The 16,002-nt window shown below is 40.9% G+C and overlaps 2 protein-coding genes across 5 annotated transcripts in view; one reads left to right on the top strand and one right to left on the bottom strand.

Moving 5' to 3' along the window:
- The window catches only part of DYRK1A (dual specificity tyrosine phosphorylation regulated kinase 1A), a 111,494-nt gene that overhangs the window by 24,386 nt on the left and 71,106 nt on the right, over positions 1–16,002 (top strand). For 3 of the 4 annotated variants that reach the window (XM_080918852.1, XM_080918854.1, XM_080918851.1), the window contains exon 2: positions 13,673–13,758. The exons of the other annotated variant lie outside the window; for it this stretch is intronic. In XM_080918852.1, the coding sequence (XP_080774978.1) occupies positions 13,749–13,758 (10 nt within the window). In that variant the 5' untranslated portion in view covers positions 13,673–13,748. The remainder of the gene's footprint in view (positions 1–13,672; positions 13,759–16,002) is intronic. 4 annotated transcript variants of the gene reach the window in all.
- LOC308422391 (small ribosomal subunit protein uS15) lies at positions 8,982–9,483 on the bottom strand. Its single transcript, XM_080918947.1, has one exon. The coding sequence runs from the start codon at positions 9,472–9,474 to the stop codon at positions 9,058–9,060; it is 417 nt and encodes a 138-aa protein (XP_080775073.1). The 5' UTR covers positions 9,475–9,483; the 3' UTR covers positions 8,982–9,057.

Raw genomic sequence — 16,002 nt, 5'->3', positions numbered from 1 at the left:
ACACACACACACACACACACCTGTAAAGCTTAAAGCTAACATCTGCATATAAGAAAAAAACATGTAATGTTTGTCTTTGTGGGTCTGGGTTACCTCACTCATGGTCCCATCTATCAGTTTTCCTAATAGCTAAGCAATACTTCAGTGTGAAAATGTATCGTTGACTCATTAATGGTTGATGGACATCCATGTTGTTTTCAGTTTCTGCTGTTCTGAATAGAGTATCGATGAATGTGGGTGAGCAAGTGGTCTTCTTAGTACACGCCCAAGGGTGGGTGAGCTGGGCTCTGTGGCAGATCTCTCTTCTCTTCGAGGACCCACCACACTGATTCCATAGTGGCTGTGGCAGTTTTCAGTCTACCAGCAATGGATAAGTGGTCCCCTTTCGTCACATTCTTGCCAACATCTATGTCATTTTAAAAATGAATCTTGGTTATTCTGACTAGGGTAACATGAAATCTCAAAGTAGTTTTAATTTGCATTTCCCTGTGGCTAAGGATGTTGAACATTTCTTTAGGTATTTTTTAACCATTCGTGTTTTATCTCAACTCTACACTCTATATTTAATTGGGTTATTTTTATTTTTTTTAATGTTCAGGTTTTTTTTTCCCATTGTCTATTCCAGATACTGTTTATCAGATATGTAATGGTAAAGTTTGTCCTGTTCCATGTTGATTCAGAAGAGTTCATTATAAACAGATGCCTAGTCTCAACGTTGCTCTTACTGTGATTTTTATTTGCAGAGTGAGTATAACATTTGAGGGAAGGAAGTAAGCTTAGTACAAGAGACTACTTTCTTTTAAAATTTAACTCTTCTGACTGTGTCAAGTATTACACATGTTAGCGTCATTAATCTAAAAATTGATACTAAAAAGCTTCAAAATCTGGAAATTTCTGACTTTGAGAGCTGACAAGATACCATAAGTGTAGTGCTTTAATATATACAAACTTTAGTTTCAAGCACTAAATTATAAAAAAGTCACTTTAGGTTATATTTATAAAGTACATTAAAAGTGTAAATGTTATTTTTAGATTTTGATCCCTCCAAAATCTGGAAGTCTGAATTACTTCTGGTTGTAAGCATCTTGGAGCAGGATTACTGGCCCTATACAGCTTTGGTGATGGAGGCCTCAGGCAGGTTGACTCAGGTCAGTCCAGCAAACAGCCTGACAGCGCTCCCCTAGTGCTAGAATCTGGCCAGAGAAATGCACTGGGCTGAGCTCTGTAGAGGAGGACTGCCATCATGAAACAGCCCCTCATGTTCTCCTGTAGCATAGCACACCGGCTGCAGCTGAGTTTGACCCCTGGGGAACATGTGCCCTGCACCTTTGTATGCTGTGTGTAATTACTTGGAGACACAGAGTTGCTATTGTGTTGACTCACTAACTAGTTCAGCATTTCAGGATGCCCACCACTCACTGTTCAGGTTTTGAATTTTCTTAAATTCTTCTGTTTAGATCTAAAAGTGGAAATTATGTCTTAGGAAGTTTTGTAGACTGCAAGCTTGGGTCTTACCTGTTAAGTTTTGGGAAGCTTACATCAGGCAGACCTTCTCTGTCAGATCTAAAAATGCTTCTCCCTGTACATTTTGTCAGTCTATGGGTGTATGGGTGTTGGGGTCACTTTTCACTGGTGACCCTTTCACAGGGGTCACATATCAGATATTTACATTATGATTTATAATATCAGCAAAATCGTAGCCATAAAGTAGCAACAACAACAAAACATCCTGTGGTTGGGTGTCATTGCACCGTGAGGAACTGTGTTAAAGGGGCCAAGCATTAGGAAGGGTGGAGACTGCTGTTCTGTGTTTTTTTTAAATCTTACGTTCAACATGGTTTACCGTTACTTATTAAAGCAGTTTCTCCTCTGCCCCTAAGTGTTTTTTCCACTTGGTCCTCTAAAGTCTGTGGGGTTTGTAGTGACAGCGTCACTCTGCGTCTCTGGTGCTTGCCTCACTTGCTGAGGAACTGAGTGATAACTTTGACATTTTACCGTGTCATGGCATGATGGATTTTTAAGGATGCTGTTTGTGTGTTCTCTTATGTGATGTGTTCCTCAGTGGGGTCAGTAGGTGTGTGTAGCTGGGTCCTATCAGTCTCCTTCTGCCGGGCCATCCCCATCCCATTGATCGGATTAGAAGTGTTGCTGTCATCTTTGTCCGTTCCAGTTTGAATGTGTCTTATTCAGCTGATCTCTGAAGCAAAATAGCCAAGTAGTGTAAGCCTGGTTGTATCTGGATGAGAGAATCCTGTTTTTTAAGGTTTTGGCTGTGACCTTTCTGGTAAAGGCTCATATTCTTGTCATACATACTCGGGTGAAGCAGTATAGTGTTACTGTTCAGTCACAGTGATGGTGGAATGGTTTGCTTTTACCATTGGTTCCATAGCCTCTTCAATGTCTATATACTCATAATTAAGGAATGCAGCCTTACTTTGTCTGTTTCTAGTGGATGATTAACCAGTCCTCCCTCTCATGTACGCCATCGTCCCCCCCCCCCCCCGCCCCCTACAAGGTCCTTCTTCATAGACCAGGCTGGCATTGAACTAAAGAAGAGCCAATTGCCACTGCCTCCTGAGTGCTGGGGTTAATAGCTTGTGCCACCATGTCCAGCAAAGGATTGGTTTGCATGTCAGAATTAAAACCCCTTAACTCTAAATCTGACAAGTTAGCATTATTGCATAATTAATCTGTATTAAATAGGAATTTTGTGCTATTCTGTATTGAGAAAGTATGTAGTTAGGATCAGTGTGACTTTGTATAACAAAAAGAGAGTTTGGGGGCTGGAGATGTAGCTTACTTGGGAGTGTGCTGGCCTAACATTCCCAAAACTCTGGGTTGGATCCTAGGGCTGAGTAGTGCAGGTGTGGTATAATCTCTGTAATTATACAATTAATCTGTAAACTCAGGGTGGGGGCTGGGGGGCTGGAGAGCTTTCCTAACAGGTCATCCTCCTCTTGTAGGCTCAAGGCTACCCTGGGCTGTGTATTATGTGAGGCTGTCTGAAAACAAACAACAGAAGGGTTTAGGAGAATTGTTAGGACCTGTGGTGTCTGCAGCAAGAGTCGTGACAGGGTTGCCACTAGCAGCACTAGTGACATTTCGTCTGTTGGTAAACTGAGTTCTAGAATGTTCTGGAGTGACCCTGAGCTGCCTGACCTATCTGAAAGGGAAAGGTTACTCTTAACTACCTCAACTTTGACATTATTATTATTTTTTTAAACACAGTGGATACTTTTTCAAAAGTTACAGAAATCAAAGCTTTAGGCAAATTTTGTTAGTGACTTAAAAATAATAACTCATGGAAAATAGTTTGCTAAGCAGTTTTTGCCAGAAGAGGAACAAGTACCTGCTTCATTTGTGATGTTCACGAGCTCTTCATGCAATTGAGCATTGTTGCAGTCTCACAACTTACATATTCTTCATATGTTTCCATCTCTCACACCCCCCCCATGCGTGCGTGCACACATGCATGTAACTGAGCTGTTTTCTGGAAGGTTGAGGACAACTTATAGGAGTCCATTCTTTCCTTTCATCATGTGAATTTCTGGGATCCAACCCAGGTTGTCAGCCTTGGCAGCAAGTACTTTATCTAATGAACCATCTTGTCAGCCCCTAAAATACATCTTAGAAAAGATAGTTGCTACTTAAAAGAAATTATTCCCATGCTTTATCTGAGTGCTAGGTGTTTATATAGAGCAGATAATTATAGAACAATTAATCTCTGTAGCAGAAAGAAGCACCAGGCTTTGTGCTGTTTGTATTGGCTTGAGTTACAGGACTGAGACTCAGCGGCTTACTCCTACTGTCAGCTCGTTTCTGCAAAGCAAACCCATGTAGATGGTTTTGGAGATTCATGGTTTTCATGTTCTTCTATTTAGTCAGCTGTGGTTGCTGAAGCTGGACATCTAGGTGAGGTGAACAGCCTTACCTGTTGTCAGTGACTGATTCTGTGACTCTGTCTGTGCAGTCTTCTTCAGCAGCATGGTGACACTTGGAAAGTGCCAGTGTTGTGCTTGAGTGGCTGGGGCAGGAAGGAGAGGACAAGGGGCATTTATAAAATAGTGAACAAGAGGGGCTTGTGGGATGGGGAGGTGTGGTCCTTTGACCTAGTTGTAGATTTGGTGCACACATGCACCATGCATACTGAGAACAAAATGTGATTGGGTCTGTGTTGCACCCGAGGAGGCCAGTGAAGTTAGTTTGCACGTATTTGTGTAAAACTCTGTGCACATTAGGGATCATAAATTAGAACAAAGCATGAGATTTGAGCTAAGAATTAATTGAGATTTAGTAAGAACGATGGAGGTATTAATGTGCAGTTGGAGCTGAAGCTGAAGAATAGTCTGCCTCTAAAGAGGGGTTGGTTGACTGTGCACAGCTTAAAAAAACCCAAACAAGAAATACAAGCAGCATGAATTTAAATTGGCACAGAGGAATTCAGGAGGTGATTTATGACTCAGGGTTGGGAGTTAGTAGGATAGTTTGTCATAAATTATTCTTGAAATGGATAAATTCCCAATGCCTGCAGGATATTTGTCTGCTAAGGAAAGGGAGTGATGGTTATGACATCATGTAAAGCCCCTCCCCCACCTAACTCACTCCTGCCTCATCTGTAGTTTGTCAGCGGGTCTCCTGTGAGGCTGGAGAGCAGCCGTCCTGTGTGTGCTGAAGGGCATCTCAGAACAAGGAAGCAAACTCCACTCTAGAAGTAAAGGACATCACGCTTGTGAGCAGTGTGTCTGTATTGCAAGACTAAACCAGTTTGAATTTACATGAGTTGAAGCTGGAGGGATTTGAAGCATGGACTTGGTGATGACCAATACGTGTGTGTGTGTGTATGTGTGTGTGTGTGTGTGTTGTGACAGTGCCACCTCATTCTCACAAAATTCCCATTGACAGGGCAGTTAATAGGTGAAAGCGTTTAAGGTATAAGATTTTGTTTTGTCAGAAAACAAAAATTCAAAAAAGGTTTTTGAAAACTGAGAGGATAAAGACTTTTTTTTTGCCATTTTCTCTTTGGATGCAACTATATTTGTGTATATTATGCTGGTTCTTATATAGCTAAATTAAAGTCACACTACCCATCCCCCCATCCCAGCTGAACAGCATTTTCATTGTCAGTCCACTGTTCCAGTTTCACTGAACATCTGTGGGAGACCAAGCAGTACTTTACTAAGTATACAGCAGTCACTGGAACGTGCTGATAGATAATGCTCAATCAGGCCAGAAGGTAGTGTGCTTGTAGCTGGGTGGGGAGGGATTTGAACAGCAGCACAGGAGCTAATACATTCTTATCCATGAGATGTGATGGTTGTCAACCACAGAAAGTTAAATCTGTACTGGAGAGCATTTGTTGCTGAAAATCTATGTAGTACCATATGCATGATGAACCGGGGAAAACAGTAAGGGTTGGGGTTAGGCTTAGTGGCATATACTTAGAATCTCAACACTTGGGAGGCTGAGACAGGAGAACTGCCACAAGTTTGGGCTAGCCTGTATTACACAGTGTATTTGAGGTTAGTCTGGGCAACACCTCATCTGCCAAACCAAAACCACACACACTGAGAAAGTAAAGAAGTGGTCAGTGGCTGGCCAGGTGGTGCAGGTGCAGCAGTGCTGGGAATGGAGGTGCAGACCTCACCTGTAGTGAGGTGGGGGAGTGACAAGGAGCCGCCCAGTAGCAGGTAAAAAGTTAAGCAGGAAACAACATTCAAGTTCTCCTTTTGGCAGGGAAACAAAGTTTAGGGAAGTCCCCACCTTTGTTTGGACTAAAAGTGTGTGTGTGTGTGGGGGGTGCTCAGGAACACAGTAGGTAATACAAAAGCACACATTCGGAACATTCTTTAATCATGTTTAAGGGAGGAGCTAAGTGGGGCTGTTGGAGCTGTAGCTTCTGTTCCAGGGATCCCAGGACTAAGCTGGACCACCTGTTGTTAATGAGTGCCCACCAGGAGCAGAGAGCAGAGCGGAGCTCCAGGCACTGGAACGAGAAATAGGTGGCCAGTAATTCCAAGTTTGTCTTTGGTTCACTACAAAGAGCTTTAGATTTGCACAGAGGAGGAGCTGGGGCAGCAGGTAGGAGGTGTGCATATTTAAGTCGTCTTGGTGGAAGGGTGGCTCACTTGATTTTTGCCTCATCTGCTTATAGATGGTGACTGGAAGTCCCACCACATTTGGGGATAGGATAGCTGGTTCTTTTACTTTCTGGTACAGCTTCATGGGTAATTTCTCTCTCCCGGGGATGGAGGGTTGGGATGCTGTGCTTTTCTTGGGATCCAAGATCACTGGGGCTTTAGGAAAGAGACTGGAGACATGACTGGGGTTTAGGATACAGACTGGAGACATGACTGGGCTTTAGGATAGAGACTGGAGACATGACTGGGGTTTAGGATACATGGAGACATTAGGCCGCTTAGGAAGTCTGGAGCAGAACACAACAGGAGTGTTCCTGGAGATCCCTCAGTCACTGTTGCCTCTTCCTTCCCCTCTTGAAGGAATGAGATAGCTTAGGCTTCCCCAGCTCTTCGACTCACACTCCGAGTTATTATTAACGTGTCTACATGCAGAGCTGATCAGGTGACTCAGTAAAGGAGACAGCTATAAAACAAATCCGAGAGAGATACAAATCCGAGATCGTCTTCGGCTGTTAGTCACCTTGTCGAGCCAGGTGGGGACTCAGCACTTCCAAAGTGCCTGTTACAGTAGCATTTCTCTGTAAAAGTTTTGTGTGGGAAGTAAATTACACTTTCAGTAATGGTTTATTAGAGATGTAAGTGGCTAACAACTATGTTTTTGTTATTTCTGGACCTTGTAGTTTTTCTCTTTCTTCTAAATTAAAGTTACACATAATTAATTACATGTGTGTAAAAGTATATAGCTAACTGAGCATGTATATACATGCATTCATTGATATAAATTAATTATATGTACATTTTATATATAAAATTGTATATGTGAAGTGATGTACTTTTAGATCATTTTATTTAGGAAAACCAGTGCAATCCTGCAGGAAAACCTCAAGAAGTGGTAGAGGGGGCTGGTCTTTATGCCTGTCGTAGAAATTGGATTTCAGAAAGGTTTGCAGGTTCCTGAGTGAACATGTTCTTCCTAAATGCCTGGTAGGCAGTGTTTTAAGATGGTTACCCTAAGTGTACAGGTTAGGGAGAGAAATAGAACAATATATATTGTGTGAACTTCTCAGTCTGAACCTCGTTTGAATCCAGAGAACTACAGATCGTATGCCACATCTTACCAGTTTTTAAGATCTAGAATCTGAGAGAAGATGTGAGTACACAATTTATAGATATAGACAATTTATCTGTAGGTAAGCAAGCCAGTGGTAGAAGTTTACAATTCTTAGCCCTGTGAATTCTGTTCATATCACTATTAATTCCTGCTAGCAGATCAGTAAAGGGAGGCACCAAGTTTGATAGTAGTGAAAAAGTGGAAACCACCTGCATAGTGCCCAGTGGGTGTGTGCTAAAATGCACGCAGGCCTGTACAGTGGAACGGGGTGAACCTATATATTCTGTAAACTTCTCTAATTCACTCTTACCTTTCGATTGTTTGTATCTGCTCCTGTTTGTATTTGTGTCTATGTGTGCCTGGTGTCTGTAGGAGCCAGAAGATGTTAGATGCCTTAAGTGGATGCTGGGGACCGAACTTAGGACCTGTGCAGAAGTAGCCATCTTGTAATCTTTACTGCTGAGGCATTTCTCTAGCTCTGCAAGGAAAGTTCGGCTTAAAGTGATACAAGTTTTTCAAAAGGAGCAAAAGCTTCATGACCACTGTAGATGGTCAAACTTTATGTGACTTTTAGTTTCCTTTTGTATTTAATATCTTCTTAAAACCACATCATTTAAAAATTACAATTTTTATATAAAATGGTAGAACGTTCTGATATTTTAAATTTCAAATAGAGAATAGGCTCATTTTTAAGCAGTTTTACCTTTTGGACAGCATAATTATGCTTGGGTGGGATTAGACTTGATTACATTGCTGGCTTTTGAGGACCCTCTATTTGGGATGAGAATGGGCTATCATAGGTCAGAAGATACAAACAGTGAGTCTGAGGAATGAGAGCGAGGCCAGGGTAGAAGTGTGCAGGGAGGGCAGTGTGAAAGGCCTTGCTCTCAAGCTGAAGGCTACCCAGGAGTTTATGGAATGTGCTGGAACGGAAAGAGCAGAGTCCTGGGAGATAAAAGTTTTGGTTTGAGATACTGGGCTGGTGATGGCGTCCATTAACCAAGGTGGAGAATCAAGGAGAAGATGGTTTTCTTCCCTGTCCTTGTTTTTGAGAAAGGCAAGTGATGGGAAATTGTAAACTCAGTTTTGAGTATGAGACTTAATATCTTTACCATACTTACTTCTGACTTAGGGTGACTTACTTTTATTGGGCCTTAGTTTTCTCATGTGTAACAATGGGCATGTTAATGTGATTTATGTAATTAATTAGTAGAGGTTAAGTGAGTCAAAAAGATACTTGGTGCAGTGAATTATAACAGGGAAATTTTAGTTCACTGGGTCATTGGAAATGTGAGCCGTGGTCTCTAGAGAGATCTGAGCTAGAAGAGAGCCAGCCACCCAGGACTTCTGTGGGTGCTCCTGGTAGAGTATTTTCCTGGCATCTGTTTTAGATACTTAGGTTAGGAGTCTGTTGTTCTCATGTGGTTTCTGAGGTAACCCCACACTTCTCTCTGACATACACTTTAGCTGCTTTCCAATGGCTGCTCCCCATTCTAGGGTGTTAGTGGAATAGAACATTCCAAGACCCACGCTTACAATACTTGTGGGTTGTCTAGTGTTGTCATTGGCTTATTAACCTCTTTCCATTTTTTTCATTTGGTGGATTTTTTTTCTTTTTTGATAGAGGGAATATGTAGCAATCTGTTATATGTTGGAATCAGAATTTTCTTACTAGTTTGGGACAGTTAGCATTCCATTTGCCTAAGTTAATTTTTTTTTTTTTTTTTTTTTTACTCAAAGTGATTTTATTGCTTGTGTACACAACAGCATTTATGCCACTAGAGCAGAGGCTGTAGATGACTCGTATTTTCAGTTGGGTGGAAGCACCCACTTAGTCTTATAGTAGCCAGCCAACCGGTGAATTCTGCTCTCTATCAGAATCAGGTGGAATTTAGCATCCTTATCCTTTCTGTTCCTTTCGAGGTGCTTTCGGACAGCAACTGCTTTCTTAATCAAACGGTAGAGATCCTCAGGGAGATCAGGGGCAGGGCCTTTGGACTTAAGGATTCTCAAGATCTTATTTCCAGTCACAAAACGGACCTGTGCCACACCATGTGAGTCCCTCAGGATCACACCTATCTGAGAGGGAGTCAGGCCTTTCTTGGCCAACTTGTAAATTTGTTCCTTCACGTCGTCAGACGTCAGCTTCAGCCACGTGGGGATGCTACGGCGGTAGGGCAGCGCCGACTGGGAGAGACCCTTCCCGGGAGCGTGCATGCGACCCATGATGGTGGAGGTCTGGCAGCAAAGAGCCTAAGTTATTTTTTTTTACATACTAATTTATTACTTAGGACTTTTGTTCTTCCACGTTTGAGATACATTCTGGCAGCTTTGTAATTTCTCAGTCATTTTATGACTTAAGGGAGGCATCTTGAGGTGTGGAGAACTTTGGTACACGACTGGAGTTCATAAGTGGTGGGGCCTTTGACCTGTTAGACTCCTGACCCTTACTTCCCACGCCTATAAATCGGAAGTGAGGCTGGTTCCTTGTAGGGCTGCTACAGGATTACATACGTCAGCATTCACTGTGTGAGCTGAGTGGAGGGTGTGTAGTGTGTGTCGGCCAGTGTGCTTTCCTTGTAGTTTTATTAATAGTGTTGGCATGGCATCACATGCTACAGTCTTTTGGGTTTTGTTTTTTAAAAAAGGTTGTAATTGTTTTCTGGAGGTTTTGATAAATGTTCTTGTTTTTCAGGATTTCACTTGAAGTCTCCTGTTGGTGAAATTGCCTTTTCTATAATACCTCTTGATCATCTTATTGGGAATTAGAGAAATGGATTATTTTCTCTTCTGTGTTTAGTATCAGAACAATGGCATTTCTTTCTTTTTCCTTCTTAATCACTTACCTACTGTGCCTTTGGGAAGTTTACTTATAAAATGACATGGGAAGATGGTTTTCTCCTGCCACATGTTTAATCTGCCATGTAACTGAGCACAGAGTTCATTAATCACTGTATCTTTAGATAATTATAATTTAAGCTCATGAAATAAATATTTTTATATTTTCTGATGTTTATTAGCTTTTATGTGTATGAGTGTTCTGCATGTATATGTATGTACCACGTTCTGCTTGGAGCTGTTGGAAGGTAGCAGGGGTGGTCAGATAACCTGGAACTGGAGTTACAGATGGCTGTCTCAGCTTGGGTGCTGGGAACTGAACCCAGATGTTCTGCAAGAACAAGTGTGCTTAGCTGCTGAGACATCTTTCTGGCCCCCCAATACTTAACTGATTTTGCTTATTTTCATTGGTACCTTGTGAGCCATTTAAATTGTCCATGGTGCATCATACTTTTTCATGTAGACTAAAATTATTTATGAAGTATACATAAAGCATTGGTACAATTATAGAGCAATAGAAAACTGCATATTTGCACTCAGTTTAATAAATAGAATGGTATCTAATTAATCTTTGAAACTCCTGGTATAACTATCTGCTTTTGTTGTTGTGACCAGGCTTTATTGTAGAGCACCAGGTGGCCTGGAATTCATAGAGATCCACCCGCTTTTTCCTTCTGCTTGCTCGGTTTAGGGTGTGCAACATTAAGCTGACTCATCTGCCTTTTGTAGCAGGTTCCCACTGCTTCTTTGGAGTTAGAAACACTCTGTAGCTTGGCCATTGCAAGCTGTTGTGCATTAGTCAAAGCTTCATACCTGACTCTGAGTTCATTGGCCCTGTTTTGATCAGACCCCAGCAGAGCATTCATGCTCCTTGCAGCCACAGTCTTGACATGCTGGCCAGGGCTGCCTTTTTAAACACTAGCAGGTGGGTGTCGCTATTTACTACTAGTCTGGCATCAAGGTCAGTACCTTCCTATACACAATTTGTGCTCCACAGCCTGTTGACATTCTGAGGATAAGTAATAGGTTAATTTTATCCACTTATTTCTCAGACAACTAAAAAGCAGTTTGCAAGTTTACCCTTGGAAAAACACTTAAGTTTAGTTCTTGAATTGTGCATAGACTATTAATAGCCTTTGGCAGAATATGAGCTAAAATACACTGAAAGATTTTGAGACCCAGGAGAGGTCCCTTCTGTAGGTTGTACATGGTTTTCATTAGTATCTACTGTTACCCTCAACAGTTTGTGAATGATTCCATTTATGAGGGAAAAGAAACAAATTGACTGTATATGTTTTTCAGAAATTAAAAAATAGGATTGTTTAATGTTTTAAGGCTCTTCAAAAAGAAAATCATATCCAAAGCAAGACTGCAAAAGCAGCTCATTGGTGTTTGGAATTCTCTATTTGTAGCGAAAGTCTTAGGCTGCAGATTCTCAACATTTTCATTTTTGAGGAGTTAACTTGCGCAATGTCAGTTGGGTTTATTAGACATTTGCTTAAAGTAACACGGGGTATAGATTTCTAGTGCTGACTGTGCTGCTAACCTCAGTATGTGTTGCTTAGGTAGTACAAAACCCAGGAGCAAGTTGTGTGACTGTAGATGTGTTTCAGCCTTTGCTGAGGGCTGCTTTTCATGAGTCGTGATTAATGCATGGTGCTTCAAAAAGGTGTCAAAATTTTTACTTTACCTTTCATTATTTAAATCAGTACTGAATATTTTAATAGAAAGAATACTGGAGGCTGGAAAGATGACACAGCAGTTAAGAGCACTTGCTGGCTGTTCTTGCAGAGGACCTGGGTTCAGTTCTCAGCATCCAGATCATAGCTCACAACTTGTTGTATGTACCTTCTTCTGGCCTCAAGGGACCAAGCACGTATACGATGCACAGATATCCATGCAAGAAAAACACACAACACACAAAACATTAAAAAAAGAGAGAAATCAAAAGAACTCCGAGAGCTTGTTTGACCCAGGCTTGTGAGGCCTTTGGTATCACTGTTTATGTTGAGACCACTCAGTTTGTAAGTAGTAGCATAAACGTTGCAGGCAAATGGTATGAAGAAGAGAGGAATACAGCTGCTTGTATGGTTCAGAGGTAGAGACTAAATTGATACTTGCGTAGTTCTTAGTCATCCATGCTGGGAGATGGACATTAGTGAAGCAAAAATGCCACGAAGTAAACATACTTAATGTCACTCACTGGTCAGTTGTTTTTAAAAGCAAAATTATTGTGATGGTTACTTTTATTGTTCATTGACCCTCCTTGCCATGCACTTGGTGTCTCATCTGGAAATGTTGTCCTCTAGCAGGTCAGGAACAGAGGCAGTGACTTCAGAACAGGCAGTTTGCAACTTAAAAATAATTCACAAATTCAGTTCCTATCTGAAGCAGATTGCTCATCCAGTAGTGAGCTTTACTTCTGTTAGGAGGGCAGAGTTGGACTTTTAACTCAAAAGTTCAAAAGTAGCAGAAACAAAGAACAAAATATTTGGCAATAATAAATAGTGGAGGTTTCAGATATATTTCACTTGCCTAAAAATTTTAGACTGCTCTTCTAGAGGGCTGAGGTTCAATTATGTGGCAGCTCCCCACTGTCTGTGACCCAGGCTCCAAGGGACCCAGTACTCTCACAGACAGGCCAAACAATGCATATAGAATAAAAACAAATACATCGTTAATAAAAAAGAATTTACACTGAAAAAAACTTTTTTAAAGGTTTGCATGCAAACCCAACTATCGTAGAAATCAATAGATTTTTGCCGTCTATCTGCCTGCCTACCTATTGTCTGTCTGTCTGTCTACGTATTCATTCACTCATTCATTCATGCTTGGGAACTAGGCCAACATAAGCAACTGCTTTCTTTGTAACGCTCACTGAATTTCATAGTATAGCTTATCAGTAAGTTCTTGGAAAGTTACATTGTATCCTGTTTTGTCTTTGCTTCTCTGGTGTTACCGTTCTTGTTGCATTCTTGGTTGCTAGCTGTGAGCTTGTCTCATTTGTCCATCAGCTCTCATGATAGGCGCAGCAGTCCTGAAGTGGAAGCAATAAACAGGAGGGGCTGTGAGAAAAGTGAGGTGACTAGTTGGAGAATTAGGGAGGGCTTATAGTAGGATGTGAAAAATGTCTCTGAACTTAATCTACAAATAATATGGTAAACGTATACACTGTCTTTCCTAGAGGTAGTTTTTATTACTCGGCCTTGATAATCACTGTGAAAAGTGAACTACAATTCTTGTGGTTTGTGCAAACTGTACAAGATCATAAAAAGCAGTTTATGTCCATAGACAAATTATGTAGAACTTTACAGTGCCCATGCTTACTTGATGCCTAGAGATGCCTGAAATGTTTATTGGCCATCAGCACATTAAACATTTTTTTTATGATAAATGATTACATAATTTTCATTTGCTTTAATGAATAGACAGTATTCAAATAAGTGTAAATGTTAGTAACTTAAATTGACATATTTGAAATAATTTATCTGTGTTTCGGGGGTTGTAGTTATACTAGATACTCCTCAATTAGGGGTAATTGTCTTACATCACCATATCTTATCATAATTTGTTTTTCTTCACACAGTGTTATAGTTTTGCCGCTGGACACTTCCCTCCCTTCCCCCACCCCATCAGGATGATATGAGACTTGAAAGAAGACGATGCATACAGGTGACTCAAGTTTTGAAATACTCAGAGCTCTGGCTGTAAGACACTTCGGGGACCAACTGATAGTGCATTTTGAGGGTGGGCTTCGGGTAAAGTCCGTGGAAAGTTGAAATATTTGTTTTAAAAATTAATGACATTGACTTTAATGGTTAAATATGTGTCTCCCTGTATGAGCACATAACACATTTTCCGTGGCAGTGCGTGTTAAGATGATGTCAATACGCCTGCTGAGTAAGGGAGAGAGTGGTTAGCGAGCACATGGCTTCCTTAGGCAGCTGTGCTCCAGAGGTTGTAGCTCTTGTTCCTTTTTCTTCCTGTACCGTTTCAGGAGTTCCTTCTCTCTCATCCCTGTGTAGCTTGAGTTTATTGATGAAAAAAGTGTAATGTCTCAAGGTTTATATTTTCTTACTTCATAGTTAACTGAGGCATCTTACTGAAAAGGCAGAGACCCCCTTCATTCCAAGGGTGGCTGTGTTCAGACTCTAAAGACAGTAACCAGTGGGTAAAATGTGACTAACCATGATAAATCAGGTAGATGGGAGACGTTTTGTTATGTGAAATTATCTTTACTGGTACACTGGAATTTTTATTTAATTGTGTCTAAATTAACATTTGAGAATGATTTTTAACCAGAAAGGAAGTCTTGATTTGGTATCTGGTGTTAATTGGTGTAGCTGTCGCTGATTTTTATCTTTTGTGACCCAATAATTTTCTCTTTTGCTTTAGAATGAAGTTTTAAATATGTTCTTTTATATGACAAAATGTAGTTGAATATAACATTTGTAAATTAAGTGGTGTGAGAAAGCAAGTTACCATGTATTTATGAGGGACCCACTGTTTCTCAGATTCTGGTGGTAGCTGTTTAAGTGAGTGGCTATTCATCCCTCTGTGATACTTGTCACATGAGCATGTAGACTTCCCACATGTTTGCCCAGACACACTATTGCCAGTGTTCTGGGGGCACATTATCCCCAGTGGCTGGCTGCTAACTCATCGCGGCACTAATGCTGAGCAAGCACCTCGGCTGTCATCAGGGAAGAGTCAACAGGAATGTTTACAGAAGCGTTGCCCTTAGCTTTACAAACTCGGCCTTTTGTTGCACGAAGGGTCTGTCAGCACTGTTGGTTCCTAGATGGTTCCTTGGCCGCAGCTGTAGTTTCTGGGCTTGGCTGAGCACGAGGTCTGCACTGCTGTGGAGGTCAGGAGAATGGAGTGGCTCTCAGTTGTTCCCTAGTTTTCTGTGACTTACTGATGGCAGAGCTGTTCTTTCTTGAGGTTTTCAGTTTGTAAATAATCATATATACAGTGCGTTTCCAAGTAGCTGTTTCTCTTAAAAGCTTTCTGGTCTCAGTGGAGTCAAATAGCTGGAGAGTAAATACTGTTCTAAAAAGATACATAATTAACTGGCTGCGTTGCAGTACAAGAAAATTCTATGGACTTATATTTGTGATATAAACCAGTCTGTTGACTTTTGAACTTACCAAGATTTATTGCCTTACAAAAGAAATAACCCAAGAAAGCTTTTTCTAACATATTCGTACATTTTTGCTTTATTTCTCATTTACAGTTTGAAAGCTAATTGTTTTTGATCATAAAATCAACAGCTCCCTGATCAATTAATATGTTACTATCTTCTTAATACAACAGAGATGTGCTTATACTTTAGATGATACAATACACATAAGCTAATGATGAGTTTCTAAGTGAGAAAGATCTCTGCAGTGTTTGCATGTATTTGAGTCAGTCCTGCTTGCTCCTGGCTCAGGCACTGGCCTTGCAGTGTTGGTTGAAGGAGTGGTAAGTGATTTGTCCATTCCATGGTTTTCATGGCAACTGTGTGTTAATGTCCTTGATTGTTGTCTTTTTTTATAACTACTTTGCTGATGTATACATCTATAGAGTATACATTATACCATAGGTTTGTGTACTTGTTAACACTCCAGTGAGGCTGGGGAGAAAGGAAGGAAGAGAAACAAGGAAAGACAGTTACTAAACACTGAGCCAGTAAAACCAGTGTGTCTCCAGCACAGGTGTGCACTGTCTGCCTGTGCCTCACCTGTTAAATTCAGGCTCCTTTTGTTGTGTAAAATGAAATCAGAACTCAGAATTGCGTAGTCAGTTTCCTTTGAATTTTGGAAGAATATATGTAAAACATTTATTTGGCCAACACGTAACAAGTACTTTTGTAACAAGTACTATAATAGGTGTTGTGCCTCTAAGGTTTCTGGGTATTTAATTATCTAGGGT

This window comes from Micromys minutus, assembly GCF_963924665.1.
Source record: "Micromys minutus genome assembly, chromosome: 7".
In the NCBI taxonomy this organism is placed as follows: Eukaryota; Metazoa; Chordata; class Mammalia; order Rodentia; family Muridae; genus Micromys; species Micromys minutus.
The sequence above is the reverse complement of the archived record's forward strand: the minus strand, read 5'-3'. Positions and strand labels throughout refer to the sequence as shown.